Here is a 25,574-nt window from a genome sequence, read left to right as displayed (position 1 = left end):
ACGATCCGAGGCAGGCAGGCGACTGGCCAAAGCGAGGCTGGTCTTGGGGTCGCCTGGCTCAAACGAGCTCGACGCCTTTCGCATCCCCCGCGCACGAAGTTTCATCATCAGCGCTCGGGAAAGGACCTGCCAAAAAAGCTCGCTTGGCTCGCTGCATTGTGGCGCGGCTTCCTTCCTTTTCTTTTCTTTTCTTTTTTAAAGAATAATAAAGGAGGGAGTGAAACGTTCTCTTCCCTCCCCCCGCCCCGCAAAAGAGCCAAATGGATCGCAGAAGAGGCGCAGAGAGCAGGGGGGACCGGGGCAACTGCCAAGGGGGTATGCCAGTGAGGTGTGGCTTGCATTTAAATATCCAATATGTCAATGTAAGGGGAGTGTGTGTGTACGTATATAAAGTCCAGTTTGCATCGGATCGCCGGACAGATCCAGCAGCTATGAAAGGCGGCAGGACGAGGAGGTGGAGGAGGAGAAGCAGGGGGGGACGCGCTGGACCAGGCGAGCCGGCGCAGGCGGCTTGAGCTGGGGAGCTAGCAAGCGCAAGAGAGCGGCGGCGACGCCGGAGGAATCGCAGCCTCCGAGAGGGCAAGAGCTACTGCCATCCGCTGGACCCGGAGCTCGCGTGGCTCGTTCGCTAGTACGTTCGGGCTTCCCTGCTGTCTCCTCCGGGCTTTGCGCCCCCGCGGTGGCCATGGCCGAGGTCGGCGGCTTCCTGGGCTCCCTCGATTTGGATTTGCACGGATTCTCCTCTACACTTGGGAGCGTGGCGCTCGCCGACTCGCCGGGCTTTTTAAACGAGCGCCTGGGGCAGATCGAGGGGCGGCTGCAGCGGGGCTCTCCCACTGACTTCGCCCACCTGAAAGGCATCCTCCGACGGAGGCAGCTCTACTGCCGGACCGGGTTCCACCTGGAGATCTTCCCCAACGGCACCGTGCACGGCACCCGCCAGGACCACAGCCGCTTCGGTAAGCCGCGGGCGGGGTGGCAGCGGGGCTGGGAAGAGGCGTGCGCCGCGGCGCTGAGCACTAAACAAAAGCAGCGGCAGCAGCGGCAGAACCTTTAGCTCCGTTTCCCCTCAAAGTTGTAGGGCGAGTTAGCTTGGGAAGAAAAAGCGGTTGAGCATGGAGGGGCAGTAGGCGCAAGGTGGGGAGAGGGCATTGGCAGCAGCTCGAGAGGGGCGCCCGCTGGCGGGGGGGCATGTAGCCCCTACCCGCCGCGTGGGAACGTACGCCCGCCTTTGCGCTCTGTGGAGCAACCTTGCGTCCCCTGTTTACAGCCTCTGTGCTTTGGTTCGCGTCCAAGCCACGTGGTCGCCTTTCCTTCTCCCAAACTCTTTCTTCTCTCTCGGTCCCTGAACCGAAAGACCCCCTGATTGGAATCTCCCCTCTCTCTCCCTCTCTGTTCCACCCCACCGCACCGTGTTGGTGGAGGAGTCTCCCGTTCCCTTCCCACTAGCGTCCCCACCCCCGTCTCGAAAGCAGGTGTCCTTTTTTGCTCTGCCGGATCTCTCGCGCAGTCACAATAGCCGCGGAGAGCTGCCTTTATGAACTTGTTCAAAGTGCCCCGCCGCCTTGTCCCACATACAGAACTAATTACACTAGTAATATAAATCATCCCGAGCATGGATATAATTAGAATGCTAAATAAATGCGCTCACTCCCCTGAAATGCCAGCATGTTAATTTTCAATTTCCTATTCTCCCACTGCTAAACCGTTTTGCAGGTGCACAAAAAATACTTTAAAAAGCAGGCTCTTTAAAAAAAAGCAACCAACAAAAACAAAACTAGAACCAAAGAGAAGCAGGCTAGGAACATGTTTTCCACACACACACACACACACACACACACACACACAGGCCCATGCAGCTTACAATAGGGTAGTTTGGAAAGCAGAACAGAAAACATCAGTTCATAAGTTTATTGTTCTAGCCAAAGGCCGTGACAAACTTGTAGCTGTAGTATTAATAAGATAATTCATAACATAAGCTTGGAAAGCAGAGAAGAGACAGTCAGGTGCTTTTGGAAAACCCACCCTTTGCACAATTTTAGACTAGGCACTTCTCTTCCTCCCTCTCATACCTAGTCATTAAGGTCTCAACCCTATACCTGTTTGCATGGAAGTAAGCACCATTTGATGCACTCAGGCTTACTTCTGAGCAATATGTGTGTAGGGTTGTGCTGCAAAGGGAATTTGAAGCATGAATAAAATGTGGAACCAAACCAACTAAAAATAGTTTCATAACTTTACATCCTTCATATGAAATGAAGTTTCGTGATGGTAGGAATGTGATCAGAGCTTGGTAACTTTTATTTGGCAAAATATGCAGACTTCAGAACCCTGTCCTTGGTTCACTGAATGCTGGGAATGCTTAATAATCATTTTTTTAAATGCAAAGAAGAAAGTGAGGTGCAGAGAAAGGAGTGGGGTCTGAGAACCACAGGTGTCTTGCAGGGACTCTCAAGAAGGTCCAACATGGAGACTTCAGCCATGCATCCAGCAAGTCTAGAATCCTGGGATAGCTGTGAGCACCACCCCTACCCTGTTACGATGTCTGCAGTGAAACCAGTTTTGTTCTCTTTGTCTTGTTACACATTCGTGTTCTGCAAGAAATTTAAAAATATATGAGTTGGTTAGGGTAAAAGAAAAAGAAAAAAGTCTTACGGCCCTGTCCACCACCCACCAAGCTGAATGGTGGTTACTCCCAAGTAAATGTGTACAGGATGTCAGCCTTACTATAAATGGTATCTGCTTGGTTGAATCAACAAGCAAAGCCCTAACCAGATCAGTGAAAGGTACTAATAGGCACAGACAAACCTTGTTTAATTAGGTCCTGAAAGACATAATATAATTTCCCTGTCCCTAGGAAGGAGATGGGTAGAAGAAATGCTGTGTACACCTCAGCTAGCTTTGGCCCAACCTGGCTACTACTAGCACCTGCATACAAACACACACAATTGCTAAACAAGCTATGGATTTTCTACAGCTGCAGGTCAATAAACTGCGAGAGCAACCTTTAGTGAACTATATTAGGTTTGCTGACCAAGGATTGGCATGTAAGAGTCTAGAGCAGCTAGCCAGAGTTTAGAAATAAAGACGAAAACCTTCCCTTTGTTCAGTGACAGCAACCCTCTTTTTCATTTGGTTTGCAAGCTGAGTTTGAAGAGTTAACTGTATGGTGCATTCAATAAATCGAAACATTAGCATTCCACAAGTGTTTCAAGCAGTTGGCATCCAGCTATGTAAATGAGACCAGGCTTCTGATATAAAATATTATAGATTTCTGCTCCAGGCTTCTCCCAAAGGCAGTGTAAAATAAATAGTTATTTGTTGTAATCGGAGGGCAGAGCCTCAGGGGGGAGGGATCAAACTGGAATCCTCAGGTGCAGATCAAGTTGGCTTGAACTCTAGGCCCGAGAAACTCAGCACCTCAGAGACTTGGCATGCTGTATTAAGTTTTTGCCCTCAGCCAATCATGAGCAATTAAATTCTGAAGTTTATAGCTTGCATTCAGGCTTCAAGTGGCCTTTCACTCTTATTTTATAAGAATTAAGCAAGTGGGGAGGAGCTCAACAAATGTTTTGAGCTGGAGACTGGAACCTCCATGTTTAGAAGCAGATGCTTAGCATAAACAAACGAAGAGGGTTGTTATCTTCATTTCTGCCTCATGAACTTTCCATAGCCATCTTGCTGCCCAATGTTGAGAACAGGGTGCTGGATCTCAGAACCGGCAGGCCTTTTCTTAGGTCCTTAGAGTGCAGAACACATTTGAAGCTGGATCACTGAAGCTAGCTAGCTGGCTGTCACTGAGGAAGACCTGGGCTGTGAGTTAAGAAAATGGACTCCATGGTGATTTGGGAGATGTAGCAATGCCCACCAACTTGGATGGCTTTAAAAGGCGTTTGGGCAAATTCTCAGAGGTTAAGGCTATCAATGGCTACTAGTTATGATGGACATGGCTACCAAGATCAGAAGCATTATGCCTCTGGGGAACATAAGTGGGGAGAATGCTGTTGTGTTCATGTCCTACTCAGGGGACTTCCCATAGGCATCAGGTTGGCCGTGATGGGAACAAGATGCTATTCTAGGTGGGCTTTCGTATGACTACTGTTTTTATTGGCTACTGCAGAGTTGTGAGTTCAAATCTTGTGTGCAGAGAGACAGACTCTGTTTCTTTAGAGAGAAGGCTTATAACTCCATAGCAGAGCACACCCACTTTGCACGCATAATGTCCCAAAGTAGTCATTGAGAGATGCTGCTTGTTGGAGTACATGGTACTGAACCATGAGAATTGCCAGGCAACTTCATATATTCAATACTATGGATCTGCCATTGCTTATTACTACCCCGCAGGTAGTGTTACTTTACTTAGTATTAAGGGAAACTTACATGGAGAATCATTTGTGTCTGGATATTGATTGCCTGGTACTCTGAATAAGAGTCAGGGTTGTATCCTGAAGCATTGCAAAGAAGGCAGATCTGCAGCCACTTCTGGGTGGGAGGGCTAGAACGGGAGCCTGCTTCAACAAGTTGAAGAAGGTCAGGTGAAATCCATATGATGTGCATGCTGTCCCACATCCATTCATCCCAGAAGAAAGATAATCTGATCTCATCAAGACTTGATGCAAGGAAGGGTGGTGGTGATGGGTTCTGTGGACCAGGAGCTTTCAAATTTTCTAGCTCAATCTTGGCAAATTAGGTGCTTTCCAGATGTTGTGTACAACTCCCACCAGCTCTATCCTCCATAGCTGTGCTGGCTGGTGCTAATGGGAAATTGTAGTTCAAAACATTCGGAGGGCACCAGGTTGGTGAAAGCTGAGCAAGCTGTTGAGACCCCTTTCCACTTTGAATCCTGGTACAGAGGATTATGGGAAGAGTCCTAGTGTGTGCAGTCCATTCAGTGTTGGCCCTCACTTTTGCTCTGTGTGAACACCTAACACTTCTCTGCTGAAAAGTGGAAGGGAGGTCTTCTCATGGAGGAATACCTGGTACGCTTCTGAGGAATCCCAAACACAGATGGAAAACCACTGCTGCAGATAGCCCAGTTGGCAACAGGGAGGGAAAGAAGGCTATGTATTGCAAAATAACCATGTGTCCCTTCATTATTATTATTGACATGGTCAAGCACCCAAGAATGCTTGAAGTGCTAACCAGCCCAAGCATAACTCCTCATACACCACTATCTTATTCTCTTAGCAGCTGAGAAACCATCAGCAAAAGGTAGGAGGATAACAGAGATGTAAGATGCATAGTCTCACTGGCTCAAGTCCTGTAGGCTAAAATCCCACTGCCCCCTCTTGCCTAACTACCTGCAAAACTTCAAACCAGTATTGAATTCATTTGGAACTTCTTACAGCTTTCCAACAGCCTGTGACAACCTTTGAGGCTTCACCTAACCATTTGCAAATCACTGTCCCAGCACAACGTCACAACCTGTGATGTTCATTTAACTGTAGACCAGCAGTGAGGAGCCTGTGGCCCCTCTGGACAATGCTGGACTAGTACTGTCTGTGGGAAGGGTCATAGCTCAGTAGTAGAGCATCTGCTTTACTTGCAGAAGGTCCCAGACTCAGTCCCTGGCATCTCCAGGTAGGGGCAGGAGAGTCCTCTGTCTGAAACCCTGAAAGAACCACTGCCAGCTAGTGTGGACAGTACTGAGCTAAATATTTCTGTGTTCCCTCTGCCTATTGGCCATGCTGGCTAGGAGTTATGGGAGTTGGAGTCCAGCAATATTGGGAGGGCCATTGATCCTGCATCACTGCTATGGCCACATAACAGTGATGCAATTTTGGGCTAAAGGCTGTAGTTCTTACTTCAGGGCATCCTCAGAAGGTTCGTGAAGGGGCTGCTCTAGAAGGAGCATTTAAGGTCTGGCAACCTAGGCTGCAGATGCACAAATTGACTGTACCTCCAAAGTGTACTGTTATGGTCCCAGTGTCTGTGCTTTGTCAAGCTGAGTCAGAGCTGAACTGTCCCCAAGCCATATTGCATTTCTTGAATGGTAGGTACCTTCATACTTTGAACGTGAGACATGTAGAAAGCCACCTTCTACCAAGCCAGACTTTTGGTCCATCTGTCTATCTACATTAACTGGCAGGGACCCAAACAGCGTTCTTTCCCAGTCTCTACCTGGAGATGCCAGGGATTGGATCTGATCTCTTTTGTAAGCAAAATACAAGTATCCGTATTTACAGCAAATCCCAGCAGTCCATTGCCTCAGTGTGGCAAAATGCGCACAATGATGTTAAGAGCCATTTCAAGAGCCTTCTCCAACCTGATGCCTTCCAGATGCTTTGGACTACAACTCCCATGAGTCACCGCCAAAGGAGCCATGCTCACATCAGCCTCAGTATCTTCTAGCTGTGCTGGCTGGGGATGATGGGAGTTGCTGGGGATGATGGGAATTGAATTACAACACTTTTCCATGTTGTAAGTAGAGCTGGAAAAGTAGTTACTCTTACTTCTTAGTACCCCCTTTTTAAAATCCCATGCATCAGTTTCATAGTGGAAATGACCAAAGTAAAAAAAGAAAGCAAGCATATTATTCAGATAAAGCAATTTACCTTAGTTCTCCTTTCCTTTAAAAAAAGGGGGGGTACTTGACTTGCTGTTTAATGTTCCAGTTTTTCATACTTTTATTTTAAAAACTGAAAGCAGGATGGTTCATTAAGTATTTAGACTACTAGAGGCTTTGGAATATGTAGTTTGTAGGCAGTATAGTGTCCAGTGGCAGCACCATCCCTGCTAGGGCAAACACTGCAGCAAAGTTTTGCTGCATCAATCAGACACCAGTTCTTGCCTTTGCCTGCTCTGCTCTGCCCTCATTGATGTCTCCTGAAGCAGGTCACTCCCTCACCTTTTGCACAGCAGGGTCAGCCTTCTTTGTAGGTGAAATGGGAAGCTTGCAACAAAATTTACTATATATATGGTGTACACACACACACACACACACACACACACACATACACACAGCACAGTCACACATACTTTGGGAGGCTCACCTTACATACAGGATGGGTTGGATCCAGACTAGTACTCAGAGTTCCATTCAGACTCATTGAAGAGGGAAAAGACAATCAATGGCTACTAGACACGTCGGTCATGCTGTGCCTCTACACCTGGAGGCAGCAATGCTTCTGAATACCAGTTGCTGGAAACTGCAGGAAGGGAGAGGGCTCTTGTGCTTGGTTCCTCAGGTCCTGCTTGTGGCCTTCCTTTCAGGAGCATCTGGTTGGCCACTGTGGAAAGAGGATGCTGGCCTAGATGGGCCACCGGCCTGATCCAGCAGGGCTTTTCTTATAAGAAATGAGACAGGGGGTGCAATTCCCCACCCCACTTCCCACTTCCCCATGCATCCTCCTGTGCCCCAATGGAAAACTTTCTGGGAGTCGCATGCAAGCAAGGGGGCGGGCAGAAACAATAGACGTGACTCTTGCCTTTGTGTCGAAGGCTACATTCCAGGCATGCAAAAGTCAGAGGTTTCTTATGCACTCATTACCACAATCCACCTCAACTGATGCATTATTGGACAAATTCATGGAGGAGGGGACTAATGGTGGCTACGTGATTATGGGAGCTATGCTGTGCCTCCATACATTTGGAGGCAGTAATGCTTCTGAACAGTGGCTGCTGGAAATCACAGGAGAGGAGAGGGCTCTTGGGCTTGAATCTTGCTCCCTGATTTCCCAATCAGGGACCTTGGCATCTTGGTTGGCCAGTGTGATTGCAGGATACTGGACTAGATAGGCCACCCACCTGATCTAGCAGGCTCATCTTATGTTCTCACTATTGTGGTTCAAATACATGGTTCAGCAGTCAAAACTGCTTGAGAGAGGCCCAAAGCAGTGTTAGGCAAAGAGCATGGCCTCCGGAAAGTCTCACGGGACAGATAGAGAAGCCTGCATTCCCTTGAGAATGGGCCTGAGATTCCCCTCCCCAGTTTATATTCACCAAAATTTACCATTGCAGTTGTGATCGTCTGTGGTACATCATCAATAGGACTCAATGGCTATGAGTATTTGGAGCAGTAGATACTGTTGCAACAAGAGGCCTTGTGGTAGGTGCCTTGAGCGAATTGTGCCAGGGAGTGTGTAGCTGGTCCAAAATGTTTGAAAACTGCTTTCCTTGCCCACCACAGACCCTGATCCCCCAAAACATGAGCAGCAATTCTGCCTGCTCGGCAGGGCTTTGTGTGTGCTGGTGTGTGTTGGGCATACTCTTTGCTGCTGTTGAAGCTCTCCTGAGATTTTGCAGGCTTTGACATGGACACCCAGTGCACCTGTTTCCAAACAGTTGCCTGGGGGGCAGTTGGGGGGGTGCAAGAGAGAGATTTAGCTGAAAATTTAGATTTGCAGATACTAGTACAACATGCAACATTGTTCTGAAGCCCCCTTGCCCGTGGATATGGCTGTACGAGGAGAGACAGGTGCAGGCAGCTGAAGTAATCCTTAAACAATTGTTTTAGTAGTATAACAATGACTGGCAGGCTGCCCTGCTCCAATGGAAGTTCAAAGATAATTCAGCTTTTCAGACATCAGAAATTCCAGTCAAATCTCACAGAATGTGATCTGGAGAGGCTCAAAAGAGTGAGTGGAATGAATATCTCCACCACAGAAGAGAAGACAAGAGCTGGAAAAACAAATCATGTTTGGCCACAGAAAACTCCCCCTTGCAAGCAGAAAGTGAATTCTTGACTGAGTCCCAACAGCCACTCCCAGTGCTGGTGAAGCATGGGTGTTGGAGGCTTCCCTTGCAAATTGAGCTAGATAATGGCAAAATTCTTTCCCAGACACCTTGGTTGGATTTGCATTGCCGTCATTCCTTCTTTAAAATCTGAAGCATGCTCCTCAGATGTCCAATTTTTTGAGGTTATATTGCAGCTTTTGCCAGCCTCTTTACTACAGCTCTAATCAGCCCTAGCCAAGACATAGAGCCGCAATTTCTAGAGTTTCCTGCAAAGAAGGGTTGGTGGTTAAACTGTTCCAGGAGGGGAATAAGGGGGCGGGGTGTTATCTACTAACGACTCTCAGCACCCTTGACAAACTACAGCTCCCAGAATTCTTTAGTTGAAGCCATGACTGTTTCTAGTGGTATCACAAGTCTTTAAATGTAAGGTGTTAGTGTCACCCAAGTGAACATGTAACTGTTTTTGATATGTGATCTTAATGTTCTTCTGTTTGCCAAATGTTTTAGCTGTTCCTGTTTTATCTGTAAACTGCCTTGAGTCCCTGTCAGCATATAAATAATAATTAATAGTATAATAATGATTAATGCCTTTATTAAGGGGTCTCTGAAGGCAAATGACATATAATTCTTAAACATGAACGATTGATTTTGATTTATTTATTGTATTTTTATGCTGTTTTTCATTGAAATGAATCCTGAAGCAGCTTACAAGCAATTATGATTAACAAATCAATATAGCATTTATCAGGGACGCTGGTGGCGCTCTGGGTTAAACCACAGAGCCTAGGACTTGCCGATCAGAAAGTCGGCAGTTCAAATCCCCGCGACGGGGTGAGCTCCCATTGCTTGGTCCCTGCTCCTGCCAACCTAGCACTTCGAAAGCACGTCAAAAGTGCAAGTAGATAAATAGGTACCGCTCCAGTGGGAAGGTAAACGGCATTCCCATGGGCTGCTCTGGTTTGCCAGAAGCGGCTTAGTCATGCTGGCCACATGACCCTGAAGCTGTAGGCCGGCTCCCTCGGTCAATAAAGCGAGATGAGCGCCGCAACCCCAGAGTCGGTCACGACTGGACCTAATGGTCAGGGGTCCCTTTACCTTTATGGCATTTATCACCCATAAAACAATATTAACAGCATTAACAAAATAGCAACTAAGAACAATAAGCTCAGTGCTGTTAAGTTCATACACACATGCTCCACACCCCATGACTTATAATCTTTCACTCAATTCAATTCATTACAATACACATAAAACACACATAATGCCCATTGTTAAGACAGTTCAGCCAGATGTTGCACCGGCTGGCATCCTCGGGTAGTGGGCCATAGTGCAAATGGTGGGGCTCTTGGGCCTACCATCAGTGGCAAAGTGGATGTAGCTTGGCCAGGCACCATGGATGAGGAACTTGCCCAGATTGCTCTTGATAATAGAGAGGTCCACTCCCACTCAAGGAAGTCCAAGACAAGCTTGTCCCTCCAGAATGACAAATCACAACTGCAGTCTGTGTAGCGGCTGCCCACAAGATCCAGCAATGCCTCCATCAGCGCCTAGGGCTTGCCGATCGAAAGGTCGGCGGTTCGAATCCCTGCGGCGGGGTGCGCTCCCGCTGCTCGGTCCCAGCGCCTGCCAACCTAGCAGTTCGAAAGCACCTCCGGCTGCAAGTAGATAAATAGGGACCGCTTACCAGCGGGAAGGTAAACGGCGTTTCCGTGTGCGGCTCTGGCTCGCCAGAGCAGCGATGTCACGCTGGCCACGTGACCTGGAAGTGTCTCCGGACAGCGCTGGCCCCTGGCCTCTTGAGTGAGATGGGCGCACAACCCCAGAGTCTGTCAAGACTGGCCCATACGGGCAGGGGTACCTTTACCTTTACCTTTATCTAAATCATATGTTCAAGGATATTCATACATAAATTAAATCACTGTCATAAAACTGAAAGGAAACAGTAAACATCTGAGTGCAGTGTCCGTCCATCCCCTTCAAATTTTGATAAGCATGCCAACCTCAGTTTGTGTTCATAGCAGGGAGAGATTTGTTTTTTTTAATGTTCTTAAGCTAGATATAGCTGTGTCTTCACCACCTCAGTTTTCACCATGGTCTTCTTCAAATAGGTGCCATAAAAATAATTGCAGGCCCTTATAACAACAAAAACACCATAAACAGGCAGAAAGTTCTAATTTTCAGTAACTTCACACCACTCATTGTTTCAAATACATGCACACAATAACTTCACCACCAAGCTGTTTCCAAGAGGCTCAGCAGCCTACAAAAAGGAAGCAACAGACATGGTCCTAGCTGTTGTGAAGTAATACAGGCTAAAATAGGCTAATTGCCCACAATAGTGGCCACTCCCTGACTCAATTCTTCCACTGAGCACATTCAGCCTTGCTAAAGTGGTATTCACTTTAGTGAATGCACTAAAAAGCATCCTGGTGTGATGAGGAAACCTTACCTTGTTAGGTGTCCTGATCACAAGGAAGCTTCTGAATGCATTTGGCCAACATAACCTCCCTGAGACTGTCTCAGGCAACACGGGATGGTCAGGCTTGAGTAGGTGTGCTTGGTGCATCTGAGGATGTTAGCACAGTGGGGCAGCATGTGTATGTTCTCTCTCCATACTTTAGTTCCATGTGCCATGTTCTCTGGAAGGCATGAAGAGGACTTTCATTTCATCCTATCCTTCTAAGGCAGGAGAAATTCAATGTAGAATGTTCACTCAGCACCATAGCATTGCTAACAATAATTTCCGGGGTGGGGGGGCATGTGTCCTTTTTAAAGAGATGCATCTTAGCATGTGTGAATACACACCCATCCTTCCATGTACTTAAACGTATTTTACACGAAGGAAAAGCTTTATAAACAGTACCAAAAGTGCTCCAGGCATTTAAGGTTGTGGAAGGTGTTTGTGTCACATGGAACACTAGCCAATTGGGATTTGTGGTTGAGTACAACAGAGTTGAAGCAATACAGCTCAAACCAAATGCAGTGTAGGGTATGTATGCAAGGCAAAGCTCCAAGTGTTTCTCTCAGTGCAACTTCTGGAGCCAGAAGCATGAAAACCTTCTTTTCTGGAGAGTGATGTATTTAAAATGAATAAGTAGGGCATGCGCAGGCTCAAGCAACAAGGTGATACTATAATGAACATGGAGTGCAGCAAGGCAGTCACGATGACATACCTGTTCTATGTATAGGCATGACATCGTCCTTGCACTTGAGGTCTTGCTAGTATGCCTTGTGAGCTCATGAGTGACTGAGCAATGAATGGTTCTTCCAAGTGGTACTTTGAGAATCTTAGAGCTAGCAAAAAAGCATGTAAGTGATGTAACCCAACCAGGGCGGGTCAAGTGTGCTTGTGAAGGGTTGGATGGACATTCTAGAGGCTCTATAAATAAATGGGAGGAACCATGTGACTATCACTGCTCTTCTCTGCCTAGCCTGTTCCCTTGCTGTTGAATGCAACCTCTCTGTGTGCTGTTAGCAGCAATTTGGGGTTCCTGATTTGGAGGCCCCTTAAGGCCTCCATGAAAAAGTAGCAGTTCTGACCTCCTTACTGCCATGTGTCTTTCTGGCCTACCACACCAAATAGCCTCATGTCTGATGGAGCTACAGCTGTCCTGGCTGTACCGAAGGAGGTAAGTGCAGGGTTTCCCAAACCAGCTATTTTTGGACTACAACTCCCATCAACCCTAGCTAGCAGGACCAGTGATCAGAGATGATGGGAGTTGTAGTCCAAAAACAGCTGGAGACCCAAGTTTGGAAAATCCTACTTTAGTGGTAGGAATGAGACTGGACCTGCTGCTCTGGGCTGCCCCAGAGCTGTTCCCTACATTGAATAATTTACTGCTATGATTACATGGACCCCACCTTTGGGGTCCATAGAATTGTAGTATTGGAAGGGGTTCCAAGGGTCATCTAGTCAAACCTGTGCAGTAATCACAGCTAAGGAATCCCCAACAGATGGCCATCCAACCTCTGCTTAGAAACTTATTGCCTCACTCTCACTCTGGATGCTTCAAGTACTAGGAGCCATTGATAGCCCTCTCCTCCATGAATTTGTTCACTCTTCTGTTAAAGCCATGCAATTTGGGCAACTGGCTCATGATGCAGCTACAGCTGCCTGACACAACATGGCAGCAACACACCCCTCTCCTCCTGGCCCTAGAAGGAGATGGGGAAAGGGAAACAGGGGAGGGGGAAGCTAAGGGACTACTTACCCACTTCTCTGCATTTTAAAATCAAGGGAGACAGGGAGGAAAACAGAGGCAGCACTTACCAAGAGGGAGGTCCGCAGGATTCACCATCAAGGTCAGCGTCATTCTGGCATCAGTGGTAACAAGCAGAAGAACAGGTTGGGGGCAAGGCAGAGGGCCCACCCCTTTCCCAGCCCAGCTCTGCTCACACCTCCACATTAGACCAGCTAAAGTCATATGCGAAGAAGTTTGGTTCCGCTTGTTGAGAAGCCTCTGGCTGACAGTACCAGCTAATGTTTCCAACAGCTGCTACAAACACCTGTGGAAAGCCCCCTTCCAATGTTCTTTCTGAACTGCTTCTACTCATTCTCCCTCACTATGTAACTGCCTGCCTTTTTCCTGGTTTTTGAGTAGTAGAGAGGAACATGGAAAACAATTTACGGGCCTTCCTTGTTCTCTCAGCAGCTCTGAGTCCAAGAAGTGGGGTGCTATTCCAGGGAGGGAGAGGACTCTAGCAGGCAGAGCCAAGAGAGGGTTGATAGGAGGTGAGTGACTGTAGTGACTTAGGAATTGCTGGCTGCTGTGGTCACTCAGAAGGTTTCATCCTTGTGGAACTTCATTCATAGTCCTCTGTTGAACTGGCCCATAGCAGCTTAATAATCTGCTTCTATGCATTTGTGCAATTCTTACTCATTTTTAGGTTACTCTGCATAGCATAAAAACAGATTGTTCCTCTTATTATATTTGTGACTTTAATTATTGCATTTGTGACTTAATGTATTCCCTCTTTGTGGTATTTTCCCAAACTGTTCAGTTTTTCATATGAAAGGTTGGTTCCACCACCACCCTAATCCAAACGATATTTTTATATCCACAAACTCTCTTTAATAAAGCTTCTCCAAGTACTGCTGGAAGAAATGGATTATACTGACCTGTTTTGTACTGGCTTCAGACCACATTTTGTCACTCAGGCTTGGTTTCTCTGATAGATGATCTTGATCAGAAGGGAAACCAGGAGCAGGAGGGGGAGGATGAGGATGTGTCGATTCTCCTTGATTTCAGCGGCTTGAGATACCGTCAGCCACTGAACCTTTCTGGACCAGTTCTGTGGGATGGGGTTGGGGGCATGATGATATGATGGTTCTGATCCTACCTGCAATGGTGGTTTGAGAAGGCAGTATTGGAGGATCTCTGCTGAATCCTGTGGCACTTGTGTTATGTTATGGCACTCTCTCCTCCCACCCTACTCCCTAACATCTGTATGAAGTCACAGAGTAAAATCACCTGAGGATTTGGGGAGAGGTGCCGCAAATATCCAGCTCAATTTCTCCTTGACAGGTGAGGCTGTGAAGGTGCTGAACCAGTAACTAAATGTGGGAATGGGCTGAAAGCAGGCCAATAAATTGAAGCTGAATACTATTAAGGTAGAGGCACTGTAGATATATGTGCTTTGGGTTTGGGGAAGTGGTGAGCTAGGCTCTGATGCAGATTGTACCACCCACCACCCCTCCAAAGTCAGCAAATTCATAGCCTAGTGCCAGCTTTGTCACTAGAAGCCCAGGTTGACTCAGTGACACAGCTTTGGTTGGTTCACCAACTGTGGCTGTTTCTAGACAGTCTAGCCATGGTTATCCATTATCTGGAATCTTCCAGCCCTCAAGTTGACATGGAAGCTTCAAGTGATGCAGAATCTGGCTGCCAGACTTTTGATTACCACTGCTACATTTCTTTGTATACCAGTCATAAGAGAATTTCATTGGCTGCCTGTTGGCTTCTAGAGCCAATTCAAGCTGCAGACACTTGCCTTGAAAGGCCTAAATAGCTTGGGGTCCAAATATCTGAAGGAACACCATCTTAAGGTATACTGTTGAGGGTTTATTTCCCCCAGGTACTGTCTTTATCAGAGATACACTCTCCAATCTCAGGAATGAAGGCTTTTTCAGCTGTGGTCCCTGGCTGTGGAGCTCCTTCTCAAAAGAAGCCTTCCTGGCAACTTGGTGCCAGGCAAAAACATTTATATTTGCCCAGGCCTTTAAAATTCTTAAGACTTAGTCGTGTTCATTTTAAAGATGATTTTTTTAAAAGGATATTATTTTATTGTGATATAAATGCGTTGTGAGGTCTGGGTAGATTTTAAATGGTTTTATTTACTGTAATGATGCCCACCAAGAGTGATATTGTTTGTATTGAATAACTCTCCATTTTTAATTTCTTTTCAAAGGAATTTTGGAGTTTATAAGCTTGGCTGTAGGGCTGGTTAGTATCCGCGGTGTGGATTCTGGACTTTACCTTGGGATGAACGAGAGAGGAGAGCTGTATGGATCGGTAAGTGTTAGCCCTTCAGGTTTATGGAATATCAAATACTGTTGGAGTGGGTAACATTAAGGTTTTATTATGCCTTGATATTTTCCAAGATACCCACTTCAATCTCTTGTCGCTCTGACTTCCACAGCTACTCTTTTGCATTTGAGATCCCCAGCAACTGAGTAGTGACCATGGCACAATTATGGTGCTGAAAATGAGCTGCAGCTATGAGTTGCAGAAGTAGTAGGCTCCACAAAAAGCGAATAGAAGTGTACCACGTTAAAGGTAGCCACCTATGAGGTAGGCAGTCAATGATCAAGTAGGATGCGAGTTATTATCATTATTTAATGTATTTATATCCCACCTTTCTCCCAAATAGGGATCCAATGTGGCTCACATTTTAAAATGTTATAAATTACAAAGTTACTTGTATTTGACCAGTGGTCAGCATCACCCACACCTTCGTTTTCTATGCCCTGTCCAAATAAGAAGGTCTTAGCTTGCTGGCAGAACAATTACAAGGAGGGAACCATTCGTAACCTCTGTCGGGAGGGAATTCCACAATATGGAAGCAAACACAGAAAACGCTCTCTCTTGTGCAGACTTCACCTGCATGGATATGGGGAGGGGCTGTAGCTCAGTGGTAAAACACCCAGGTCCCTGCCACTGCTTTAAAGGTAAGCACCAGTGCCTGCCTTGAGTTATACCCAGAAACTGACTGGTCATTTGCTGTCCATTGTTTGTTTGGGGAGTTTCTGGCAGACCCAAGCAGATCCAAGAGTATGACTGATAGTGTGTCTCTTTTGAGGTTCTCCTCTTGTTTAGGAAAGCCATGAAACACAAACCATTGTCAGGTCTGTGGGTATTTTGTGCTTATATTTAAATGCTGCATTCAAGATCACCACCAAAGAAAAGCCTGATTTTGTGACTCAGGGTTCATCCACACTTACTGTATATTTTGCCCTGTGCTTTCTAGGCACAGGTCTGTGTCCAAGCACTTTTTCTTTTTCTTTTTTCCCCTGCCACTTTCCCCAGGAAAGCCCACATTTTAACTCTGAATCAGAACAAATGGCAATTCGGGCTTTCCACAGAATGGTTCTCAGTGATAAGGTTTTTGCAGGGACAGGGTTGGGGCCCAAAAAAGTGCTCAGGCATGGAGCTTTAAAGTGTCTAGAAACATTTCACAGAAGAAAGTCTGGATGAGCCCTCAGTTAAAATGTGAACATTTAATAAAGATGCACATTTTTTCACTTGCATAATTTCTGCTGCTGTTTTACAATTATTTTGCATAGTTTCTTCTGGCCTTGCTACTTATAGTGAACTATAAAAAGCCTCACACACAGCCAGTGGAAATCTTGTTCAGACACACCTCTGGGCTTCTGAGACTTCAGTGAACACATTTTGGCATATCTTCCCAGTCATCTGGGTCAGAAACTTTTGAAGTTTTTGAACTTTTTGAAGTCGAAGATGAAACTCTAGGAAGTTCTATATTCTGCACTCCCCTATAATTGTGACATGCACATGGGACTGGCTATCACTTGGATGCGCTCTGCTTTGGAGCAGCCCACAATTTGGACCGGAAATTCGCCAGTCTTGTTAGGGATCTTTCCTGCTCAAATTAGAAAATAAGACCTGGGTGTCTCGATAATGCTAATCTGATTTAAATCCCAATTCCAAATCAAAGTCCATTCAGACTAATTGTAGTATCCAGTTACCCCTCTGTGATGTGTTCTCTTGGCAGTCTCAGCAGGAAAGCCAACCCCATGCTGATTTCCAGTTGGATGATTCCATGCCATAAAAAATCTCTTGACACATACAGGATTCTTACTGGATTCTGCTTTATGGCACAACACTGCAATGCTATTTGAAGGGTTGACATGGGAAAGTTTCGGATTTGGCTCTTTCTAAGCATCTAATGCAGCATAAAAATATTTTTAAAGACCAAACTAAACGCAGTCATTTTGACAAGGTCTGGTTGCCACATATCAGCAATGTAAAACAGAAGTGACGTTAATGTTAGACCTCCAGCCACTTACTTATGGAGAGGCTGTCACAGATAAATGAAGCCTTGGCGATACATTCAGTGATTCAGTTCCTGCTCATTTTCTTTTTTATATGTTCTTTCATTTTATTAATTTCATAAAATATATACACCACTTGATTGTGTGTGTGGGACCCTCAAAGTGGTTTACTAAAAAGGATAAAGCAGTAAAATTATGAGTAAGAAAGAATGACAACAATAAATTGAAACTATTGAAAAGTTAACAATACACTAAAAACAGATTAAAACTCACATCAGCTTTCTATACATCTGGGTAGGCTTGTCTAAACAAGAATGTTTTTAGCAGGTGCCAAAAAAAGTACAGTGATGGTGCCTTCCTGGTGTCAACAGGCAATGTGTAGTTGCAGAACAGGTATTCTATGGGAATGGAAGTGGTTCAGTGGGCATTTATGGGGGTAAGGTGAAACTGAGGTATATGTAACTGATGTATGTATGTATGTAACATTCTGCAGGTTTTGTTCAAATGTCATTTTATTATAAAGCCAATAAAATATTCTACAAAACAAAATAACCCATCAACACCGAAATGTTCAGCATTTGCAAATTTTCACCATGGTGGACACAGAGCAGCATCCTGCACAGGCTGGAACATAGGAAGCTGTAGTTCCATCCAACCCAATGTGTTCTGCTTTGAATGGCAGAGGCTCTCCAGGATCTGACACAGGAGCCTTCCACATCACTTGCTATCATTTTGCAGTTGGAGGTTGCATGGGTTTGAGCTGGGACTTTTCCAGATGCAACTGCATCATTGCTAGTGTGTGATGATGTTGAAGCACATTATAAAGGAGCAGGTTCTCAGACACGGCCACTAATCCACACGCATTGGCTTTCTCCCTCATGGCTGCCATGGTGAAGAGGCCTAGTTAGTATGACATGTACAGTGCAGATTTTCCAACTGTCTGGCACGGGATCCTCCATGAGATGTGTAGAGAGCCAGTGTAGTATCGTGGTCAGGGTGTTGGACTAGGACCTTGGAGACCAGGGTTTGAATCTCCACTTTGCCATGAAGCTCACTGGAGTTTACCCTGGGCTAGTCACTGCCACACCTTGAGCTCTTTGTAGGAAAACATGAGAGAAAGAGAGGGAGAGAGTAACAAAGAGCAAGCTTCCCTGAAATAAAGATTGCTAGCCACAACCCCTCTTCTGTCACAGAGCATTGCAAGAGTTCTATCATGCTCACAGTCCATACAGAGCACCTCACACCATCCAAGGACACTCCCCAAATAGGAAAATAGCAAGTTGCCTTGCACCGTCAGTTTAGCTCAGTTTAGCTCATGTCCACAGTGCATGGCAGCAGCTCTTCAGATGAAACATTTATAGCCCTACCTGGTGGTGCCATTGGGGATTGAATCTGGAACCTTCTGCATGCAAAGTATATGCTTATGACTGAGCTATGCTTCTCCCCACTCCCCACCCCGAAAAACAATTAGGAACATAGTTTGTTGCCTTAACCTGAGTTAAGCCATAGCTCCAATCCCGCTCAATATTCTTTACACTGACTGAATGTTGGAAGATTCAGGACACATAAAAGTAAGTACTTATTCACTCAGAGAATAAATGGTCTCAGCCTGTATACCTAAAGGAGCATCTCCACCCCTGTGTTCAGCCTGGACAATGAGGTCCAGCGCTGAGGGCTTTTTGGAGGTTCCCTCACTGTGAGAAGTGCGGTTGCAGGGAACCAGGCAGAGGGCCTTCTCAGTAGTGGTGCCCACTCTGTGGAATGCCCTCCTATCAAATGCCAAATGGATAAACATCTAGCTGACTTCAGAAGACATCTGAAGGCAGCCCTGCAGAGGGAAGTTTAAATAAAAAAGTTTGATGTTTTATTATGTTTTCATATATTTTGGAAGCCGCCCAAAGTGGCTGGGGCAACCCAGTCAGATGGGCGGGGTACAAATAATAAAATAATTTATTATTCTGATTATTATTATTATTAGAATATGGAACTTGCTCCCACAGGAGGCAGTGGTGCCAACTTGGATGGCTTTAACAGAAGACTGGAGAAATTCAAGGAGGAGAGGGCTATCAATGGCTCCTAGTACTTGAAGCATCCTGGAGTAAGGGCAAGGCAAGGAGGAAGGGTGAAAGCATTCACACGCCTTTGTGCTGCGAGAAGGATGGGAAGCTTCTCCCACGTTTGATCTCGCCACGTCACCATACACATATACATCATACACTCTATAGTCTGATAGGTGACTTTTGCATGCATGCCCTCGAGCCTGCGCCTCCAGGGAGGGCCGGTTTCACCAACTCCTAGGTATGCCTCTGCTCTTACTGGTAAAAGCTCTCTGGGATTTCATGCTCAACCCTATCAAGAGATGCTGGGGACTGAACCTGGGACAAAGCAGCTACTCATGTAAGAGGATCCTTATGGAAAAGGATGTGGAAAGGATTCCCTTAACACTGTGGGACAGGCAGTAGCATGGCCAGCAGTATATTGTGCAAGGGAATACTAGTCAAGTGAATGGTTTTCTTAAAACCAAGGATTGGGAATTTTCTTCCATCCAAGGGCCACATTGCTGATGGGCAAACTTCTGGGATGCCACATGCCACAGATAGGTAGAGCCGGAGGCAAAGTGGGTAGAAGAACAGATGTGACTCTTAACCTAAGCCAGAAACTTCTACAATGCTCTCATCCCTCTCATCTAGGCAAGCAATAGTTCAGGGGGCACATTTCAGGTAGGCAAAAGCACCTGAGCAAAGCATGGAGAAGGACCAGTGATAGGTGTAACCTAGGAAGAATCCCAAGGGCCAGACAGAGAATTATGGGGGTCACATTTGCGCACACACACACGTGCACACACACACATATGTATATGTACACAGCCTGATGTTCTCCACTCCTGTCTTAAGCACGTTGTTCATAGAAGGCTGTTCCCAAATAGTTGGCCAGGCAGGACAAATTAAAGCCTGGTCTAGATTACAACAGTGTGCCCAACTCCAAGACAGCATGCTCCCCAGCCATCGAAAAAGACCCTCCCGTGAGATATTCTCTTTGCAAGGGGAAGGCCATAGCTCAGTGATAAAAGCAACTGCTTTGCCTGCAGAAGATCCCAGGTTTGCTCCCCCAAGGAATTTCCATATATGGCTAAGAGAGAACCCTGCTTGAAACCCTGGAGAGCTGCTGCCAGTCAGTGCAGACAACAGAACTGGATGGACCTAGTCTAGCAGTGTTCGTGTGTCAAAGTCCCATGCTCAGATTAAGCCAGTACCATTGACACAAAAGGATGACTAATTCCGAAGGAGCTGAATCATCGTATCAATATCAGTCAACCATCCCTGGGCTTAACTATTTTAGGGATGTGACCTCAGGATATCCTTACTGCCTTGGGGCATGACCTCAGCCCATGGTTATGTTGCTTCTCGGAATCCCTGTGCTCAGACGGAACCTCCCAGGGTTGTTTTGCTCTTCTCTCTGCAGCAAAGTCCCTAGGAATTAAACCACTGCTATCATTTGCTCCCTAGAGCACCTACTCAAACATTTGCCATTAGCCTTGGTTCTCCTAAACACCATATGAGGTGCTACTCCTGTTTCTAGGGGGCTTATTTGATGGAAAGCTCCTCCATTCAAAGTCATTTATAACCATTCATTCAAACAAATCCAAATGTCAGGGAGAATGGAGTCATGGAATCATAAAACTATAGAGTTGAAAGAAACCCTAAGGGTCATCTAGTCCCTTGTGATGCTAGCATAGCGGCCTTCTTTCCATGCTACCTCTCCATGTGCAAAGTCAGCCCCACTGTGTTCTATGGGTCTTACTTCCAAGCAAGGAGGCACAGGGTTGCAGCTATAAACTTGGGGTACATAGGGATTGCTGGGGAAGGACAAATACAGAGCATCTCATGGGCTATGGCACCCATGCTGCAGATAGACAACAGAGGATGGGTACCACTTTCCTGCCCTGCTTGTAAGCTTCCACAAGGCAGCATGTGTTTGGGGCAGAGCCCACACTTTGCATGCCAAAGGTCTCAGGTAGCATCTCCAGGGTAGCAAGTGATGAGGGGCTGCAGCTCAGTGGTGCATGCAGAAGGTCCCTGATTCAATCCCAAACATCTCCAGGTAGGGCTGGGAGAGGCTTCTGCCTGAAACCCTGCAGAGTCAGTATAGGCAATACTTTGAAAGCCAATGTGGCATAGTAGTTAGAGTGTTGGATTAGGACCTGGGAGACCAGGGTTCAAATCCCCACTCGGCCATGAAGCTCACTGGGTGTGACCTTGGGGCTGGTCACTCCCTCTCTGCCTAACCTACCTCACAGGATTGTTGTGAGGATTAAATGAGGAGCAGGAGAACCATATATTCCACCTTGAGCTCCTTGGAGAAAAAGGTGGGATATAAATGCAACAAACAAACAAACAAACAAACAAGCACACACACAGCATGAGACCCTGGAGAGCCACCATCAGAGTAGGACCACATTGTCCAAGATGGAAAGGAATTTATAAACCTTGCTTCTTATATTCAAACGGCATGCTGAACAAAATGGGTCTTTGGGTTGATCCAGCAGTGCTGCCCATGTGAACAGAATGTTTGTAGATTATTCTTCATAAGTCTTTTTCTCCCCACCCACTCTCTCTCCCTGATCCCCTCTTCCACCCCACCTACACACACAGAAGAAGCTGACAAGGGAGTGTGTTTTCCGTGAGCAGTTTGAAGAAAACTGGTACAACACTTACGCTTCAACCCTCTACAAACACTCTGACTCCGAGAGACAGTATTACGTTGCTTTGAACAAAGATGGCTCTCCCAGAGAAGGATACAGGACTAAGAGACACCAAAAATTCACTCATTTTTTACCAAGACCTGTGGACCCTGCTAAGATCCCTGCAATGTACAGACATCTCTTCCACTACAGGTGATGTTCTCTGCAGCTTGAGCAGCCATTGTGTATATATTTACTTGGGTTTCCATGGTTTCTGCCAGGACGCTCCATCCCATAGCCATTCCATCGTTCTTAACAAATCTGGATACCAGATAGAGGAAGCACTGCCTATTCCTTGGAGTTTTCTTTTCTTTTCTTTCTAAAGGTATTATCTCGAGGTTGAGTTTACTCCCGTGGCAGGTGAGGATAGGGGCAGGGTGGGAGCCGAGCTTGGAAAACCCTACATAAAACCATTCATTAGTTCAATTACTCTCTTTATCTGGTGGGCTAAGAGAAGGCAAAAATTGACACGGGGAGAAAATATTATTTCTGAAATGACAACCACCACCGCCAGCACCAGTTCCTAGCCACGCGGCCATGGTGGCCACACCACAGAAGACCACAGCAATGACTTGTGTATACTGCTCACAGGCTTGGAATAGTTATTAAGAGGGCCCACAGAATGGATGGAGCCTCTTCCTATTTGACACTTGGATTCTCTTGAGGTGGCCCTAGCAGACTCGTTCTATGTTGCTAGGCCAGAACTCCTCACTGTAGGCTCTAGCCGATAAGACTTCCATAGTGGGAAAATGGAGGGCAGAATCTAGAGTATCCAAACCAAAGCTTACATATGGCAATCTTGGGTCCAGAGGGATGTGAGGGAGGGGGGTGTTGTGTGTGGGCACACACGTGTGCATGTTTCCTGCTGTTGGAATAGGAGCAGAGGAGGGTGGGTCAAGGACCTTAACATTCTGAACACAATCCTGTTCCTAAGGACAAAAATCTATTTATAAAATGTATATGATATTTATTTTATATATTTATTTATTTCAAAAAAATTACTATTTTTAAAATGAGAGATATTATGGCCCAACTTTCATCAGGAAGGGTAAGGTCCTACTGGAACAGGAGGGAGGAAAGGGGGTGGGGAGAAATGAGTTTTAAGAGCTTTTCGGCAATAAAATTGTCTTTATATATTGCGGGTGGCTTGCTAATTTATTCCAGTCACATCCATTGTTAATTATGAGGCCCCTCCAGATAACATTTTTTTTCCTCTTCACATGCATTCAAGATGAGTTGTTCTCTTAATGGGATCGATACTCCCACATTTATAGAATGGAAGGGACCCTGTCATGGACTGGCTAGACACAGAGGAATGGTGGGAGGGACCAGCTGGGGAACCTCCAAGGGAAGAAGGCTCAGAGTCCAGGGAGTGGTGGTGGGACTATGGTATGTGGTCAGAGGGAGAAGATGGAGCAGACTGTGAGGAGGAGGTGTCAGGAGCTGAAGAAGTAACAGGATTTAGTAAGCAGGGAGAGGCTGTGGCAGAGGGCAGTCCAGAATCAGCAGGAAAGGAGGGGGGCCAAGAGGCAGAGATGAGGCAGGCTGCTGAAGAAGCCAGGGGGTCTCCCCCTTCTGCTGCGACCAACTCCCTTCTCCCCTGGTCTCCCAGGACCCGAAGAGGTATGAAGAGGTCGGAGCAAAGACGGACGCGCCGGCGTTGTCTCAGATTGCTCAGGAAGGACCCAGGAGAGGAGGAGACTTAGTCAGCTGTGGGAAGGCGGGGACCTTCAGTCTTCACAACTGCCTTATAGGGGCAAAACCTACCAAGAAGAGTTGCTGTGCTCATTAGGCCTGGCACTCCTGAGCAGGCCTTGTCTCTAATAAAGAGTTAACTTCACTTACTCTGTGTGATTTATTGCTGGCTGGCTTCCAGACACCCCAAGGGTCATCTAGTCCAACACCCTGCAGTGCAGGAATCACAGTTAAATAATCCCTGGCAGATGGCCATCCAAGTTATGCTTAAAAACCTCCAATGAAGTAGAGTCCACCACCTTCCAAGGTAGTCAACTCCACAGTTGAACAGCTGTTCAAGCTGATTTGCACCCTCAAAACTTTCAGGATCGTCACATTACATGAGCAGCAATCCATCTGTGAACCAAAGCCTTTCAGCAAATATCCTGAAATCTTTCACTTAATAAATTCTCCAGGTTTTAGAATGTGCCCCACCCCTACCTCTGTTGCACTGTAGCGTCTTGGCAACAACCTGATTTGAAGTTGCTTCCTTGTGGTTTAGCCACTCCCACATACTTCCTGTATCTGTTGTTCTTGTGGAACTGAACAAAGGTTTAGCACAACAATTGCAGCCCAAACATTAAGACTTAAAAAGTGGAAGTAGGGTGCTGGCATGCTGTCACAATGTAAATCATTTACACTTAATTGAAAGAGGTGTGGAGACGAAATTGCTGCCCACCTGCTCTCTTTTGCTTCTGTGTGGAAGCTTGGGGGGCTTTGCTTGCGTGTGGAGTAGTGATGGGGGAGACATTCAATTCAGTCCACACTTTAAAAGCAAACCGACCTGATATGAACTTCCTGAAGCAATATGAGAAGCAAAACACAGTCAGGTTTTGAAATTGACACTTCTCTGAATTTTGCAAGGCAGTTTTGTCAGTCAAGTAACCCGTATGAAAAAGCATACTGCTAGGAGGACGTGTGCATAAACACGCATGGACACATGAAAATAACATATAAAAAATGTGTTATGTATGGGGAAACTGCTCAATAAAAATGTGCATATCAGGCAAAGTTGAATACAAAAATAGTGTGTATATTTGGATAAATTTGCCTTCAAGTGAAAAGGATGGGACAAAAATCACACACTGGTGCGGGAATGTGGAGAATGGAGTTTAGGACTGGAAGAATAACACTGGGATATGGAGAGAAACCAAGGCTGACAGTTACATATCCATTGTCAGGAGGGTCAAGAGGAAGCTGATCCCATTAGCATTTTGTTTTGCTCAGGGAAAGTGAACGTAGCCCAAGCAGAGGATACATGCAACACACATAGCAAGGGGAGGGCTGTGAGTGTGTGTGTGGAAAAACAAGGGTGGTGTGTGTGCTGTGGGTAAAGAAGCAACTTAGTGGGGAGCAGATAGGTATTTTCTTCCCTCTCTCCTTTCCCCGCTCAGCTGCAGGGTGCAATGAGGGAAGGAGAAGAAGCCAGATCTCTTGTTGCAGGCAAATGAGAGACAAGAGCAGCAAGAGTAGAAGCTTCAAGTGAGCAGGGGTGGCATGACATCACAGTGCAACTAACTCCTGCTGTGGGGATGGGGGGAAGGAGAGAGAAAGGGCAGGTGACAGAGACACAAACGGTGCCATAAGAGGAGGAAGAGGAGGCCAATGCAGGAGAAACATGGGGGTGTCGAAGAACATTAATATCTCAATAGAAGGAGCAGGCAGCCCAATACAACTATAAATTCGCACTGGGAGCATACACCAGCAATAAGACACCCACCTGGATATGCTCTAAGACCGTAAAAAGAAGCATAAAGAACAGGAGTAGAACAACCAGTTAGCAAGTAAGAGAGAAAATAAGATACTGCAGAAGAGGATGGGCTTCTTAATTATGATGCTTTGAGATAGGATGCAACCCAGACATTCTGCTGCCTGAGGCAAAGGACAAGAGGGCACCCTCCATGCCATGAA

The 25,574-nt window shown here is 46.2% G+C and overlaps 1 protein-coding gene and 1 long non-coding RNA gene across 5 annotated transcripts; one reads left to right on the top strand and one right to left on the bottom strand.

The window, feature by feature from the left end:
* Positions 1-513: 513 nt before the first annotated feature.
* Positions 514-23,769, top strand: FGF16 (fibroblast growth factor 16). Of its 4 annotated transcripts, none has more exons than XR_013834689.1 (4): positions 514-959; positions 15,085-15,188; positions 21,841-22,530; positions 22,562-23,200. XR_013834689.1 is itself a non-coding variant. In XM_079961516.1 (4 exons), exons 1-4 carry the CDS (start codon positions 686-688, stop codon positions 23,633-23,635), a joined length of 711 nt encoding a protein of 236 aa, XP_079817642.1. In that variant the 5' UTR covers positions 514-685; the 3' UTR covers positions 23,636-23,769. The 4 variants fall into 4 exon arrangements, 3 of the variants coding, with proteins under 3 accessions (XP_079817642.1, XP_079817641.1, XP_079817643.1); XM_079961516.1 differs by lacking the exon at positions 22,562-23,200 and adding an exon at positions 23,542-23,769 and having other exon boundaries at positions 21,844-22,082; XM_079961515.1 differs by lacking the exon at positions 22,562-23,200 and adding an exon at positions 23,542-23,769 and having other exon boundaries at positions 21,841-22,082.
* On the bottom strand, positions 7,373-13,403 carry LOC307207561. The gene is made up of 3 exons (XR_013834721.1): positions 12,947-13,403; positions 11,850-11,970; positions 7,373-8,942 (listed from the first exon to the last, which is right to left on the bottom strand). It is a non-coding gene; the product is annotated as an uncharacterized lncRNA (long non-coding RNA).
* Positions 23,770-25,574: the final 1,805 nt, after the last annotated feature.

The sequence above is a fragment of the Podarcis cretensis genome, assembly GCF_951804945.1.
Source record: "Podarcis cretensis genome assembly, chromosome: Z".
Lineage (NCBI taxonomy): Eukaryota > Metazoa > Chordata > Lepidosauria > Squamata > Lacertidae > Podarcis > Podarcis cretensis.
The sequence above is the reverse complement of the archived record's forward strand: the minus strand, read 5'-3'. Positions and strand labels throughout refer to the sequence as shown.

Bases quoted from the DNA above. Each gene is read 5' to 3' on its own strand.
- FGF16 (XM_079961515.1), top strand. From the start codon at position 686: ATGGCCGAGGTCGGCGGCTTCCTGGGCTCCCTCGATTTGGATTTGCAC. The intron at 960-15,084 runs GTAAGCCGCGGG...TTCTTTTCAAAG, and splicing joins CCAGGACCACAGCCGCTTCG to GAATTTTGGAGTTTATAAGC. The intron at 15,189-21,840 runs GTAAGTGTTAGC...CTACACACACAG, and splicing joins GAGGAGAGCTGTATGGATCG to AAGAAGCTGACAAGGGAGTG.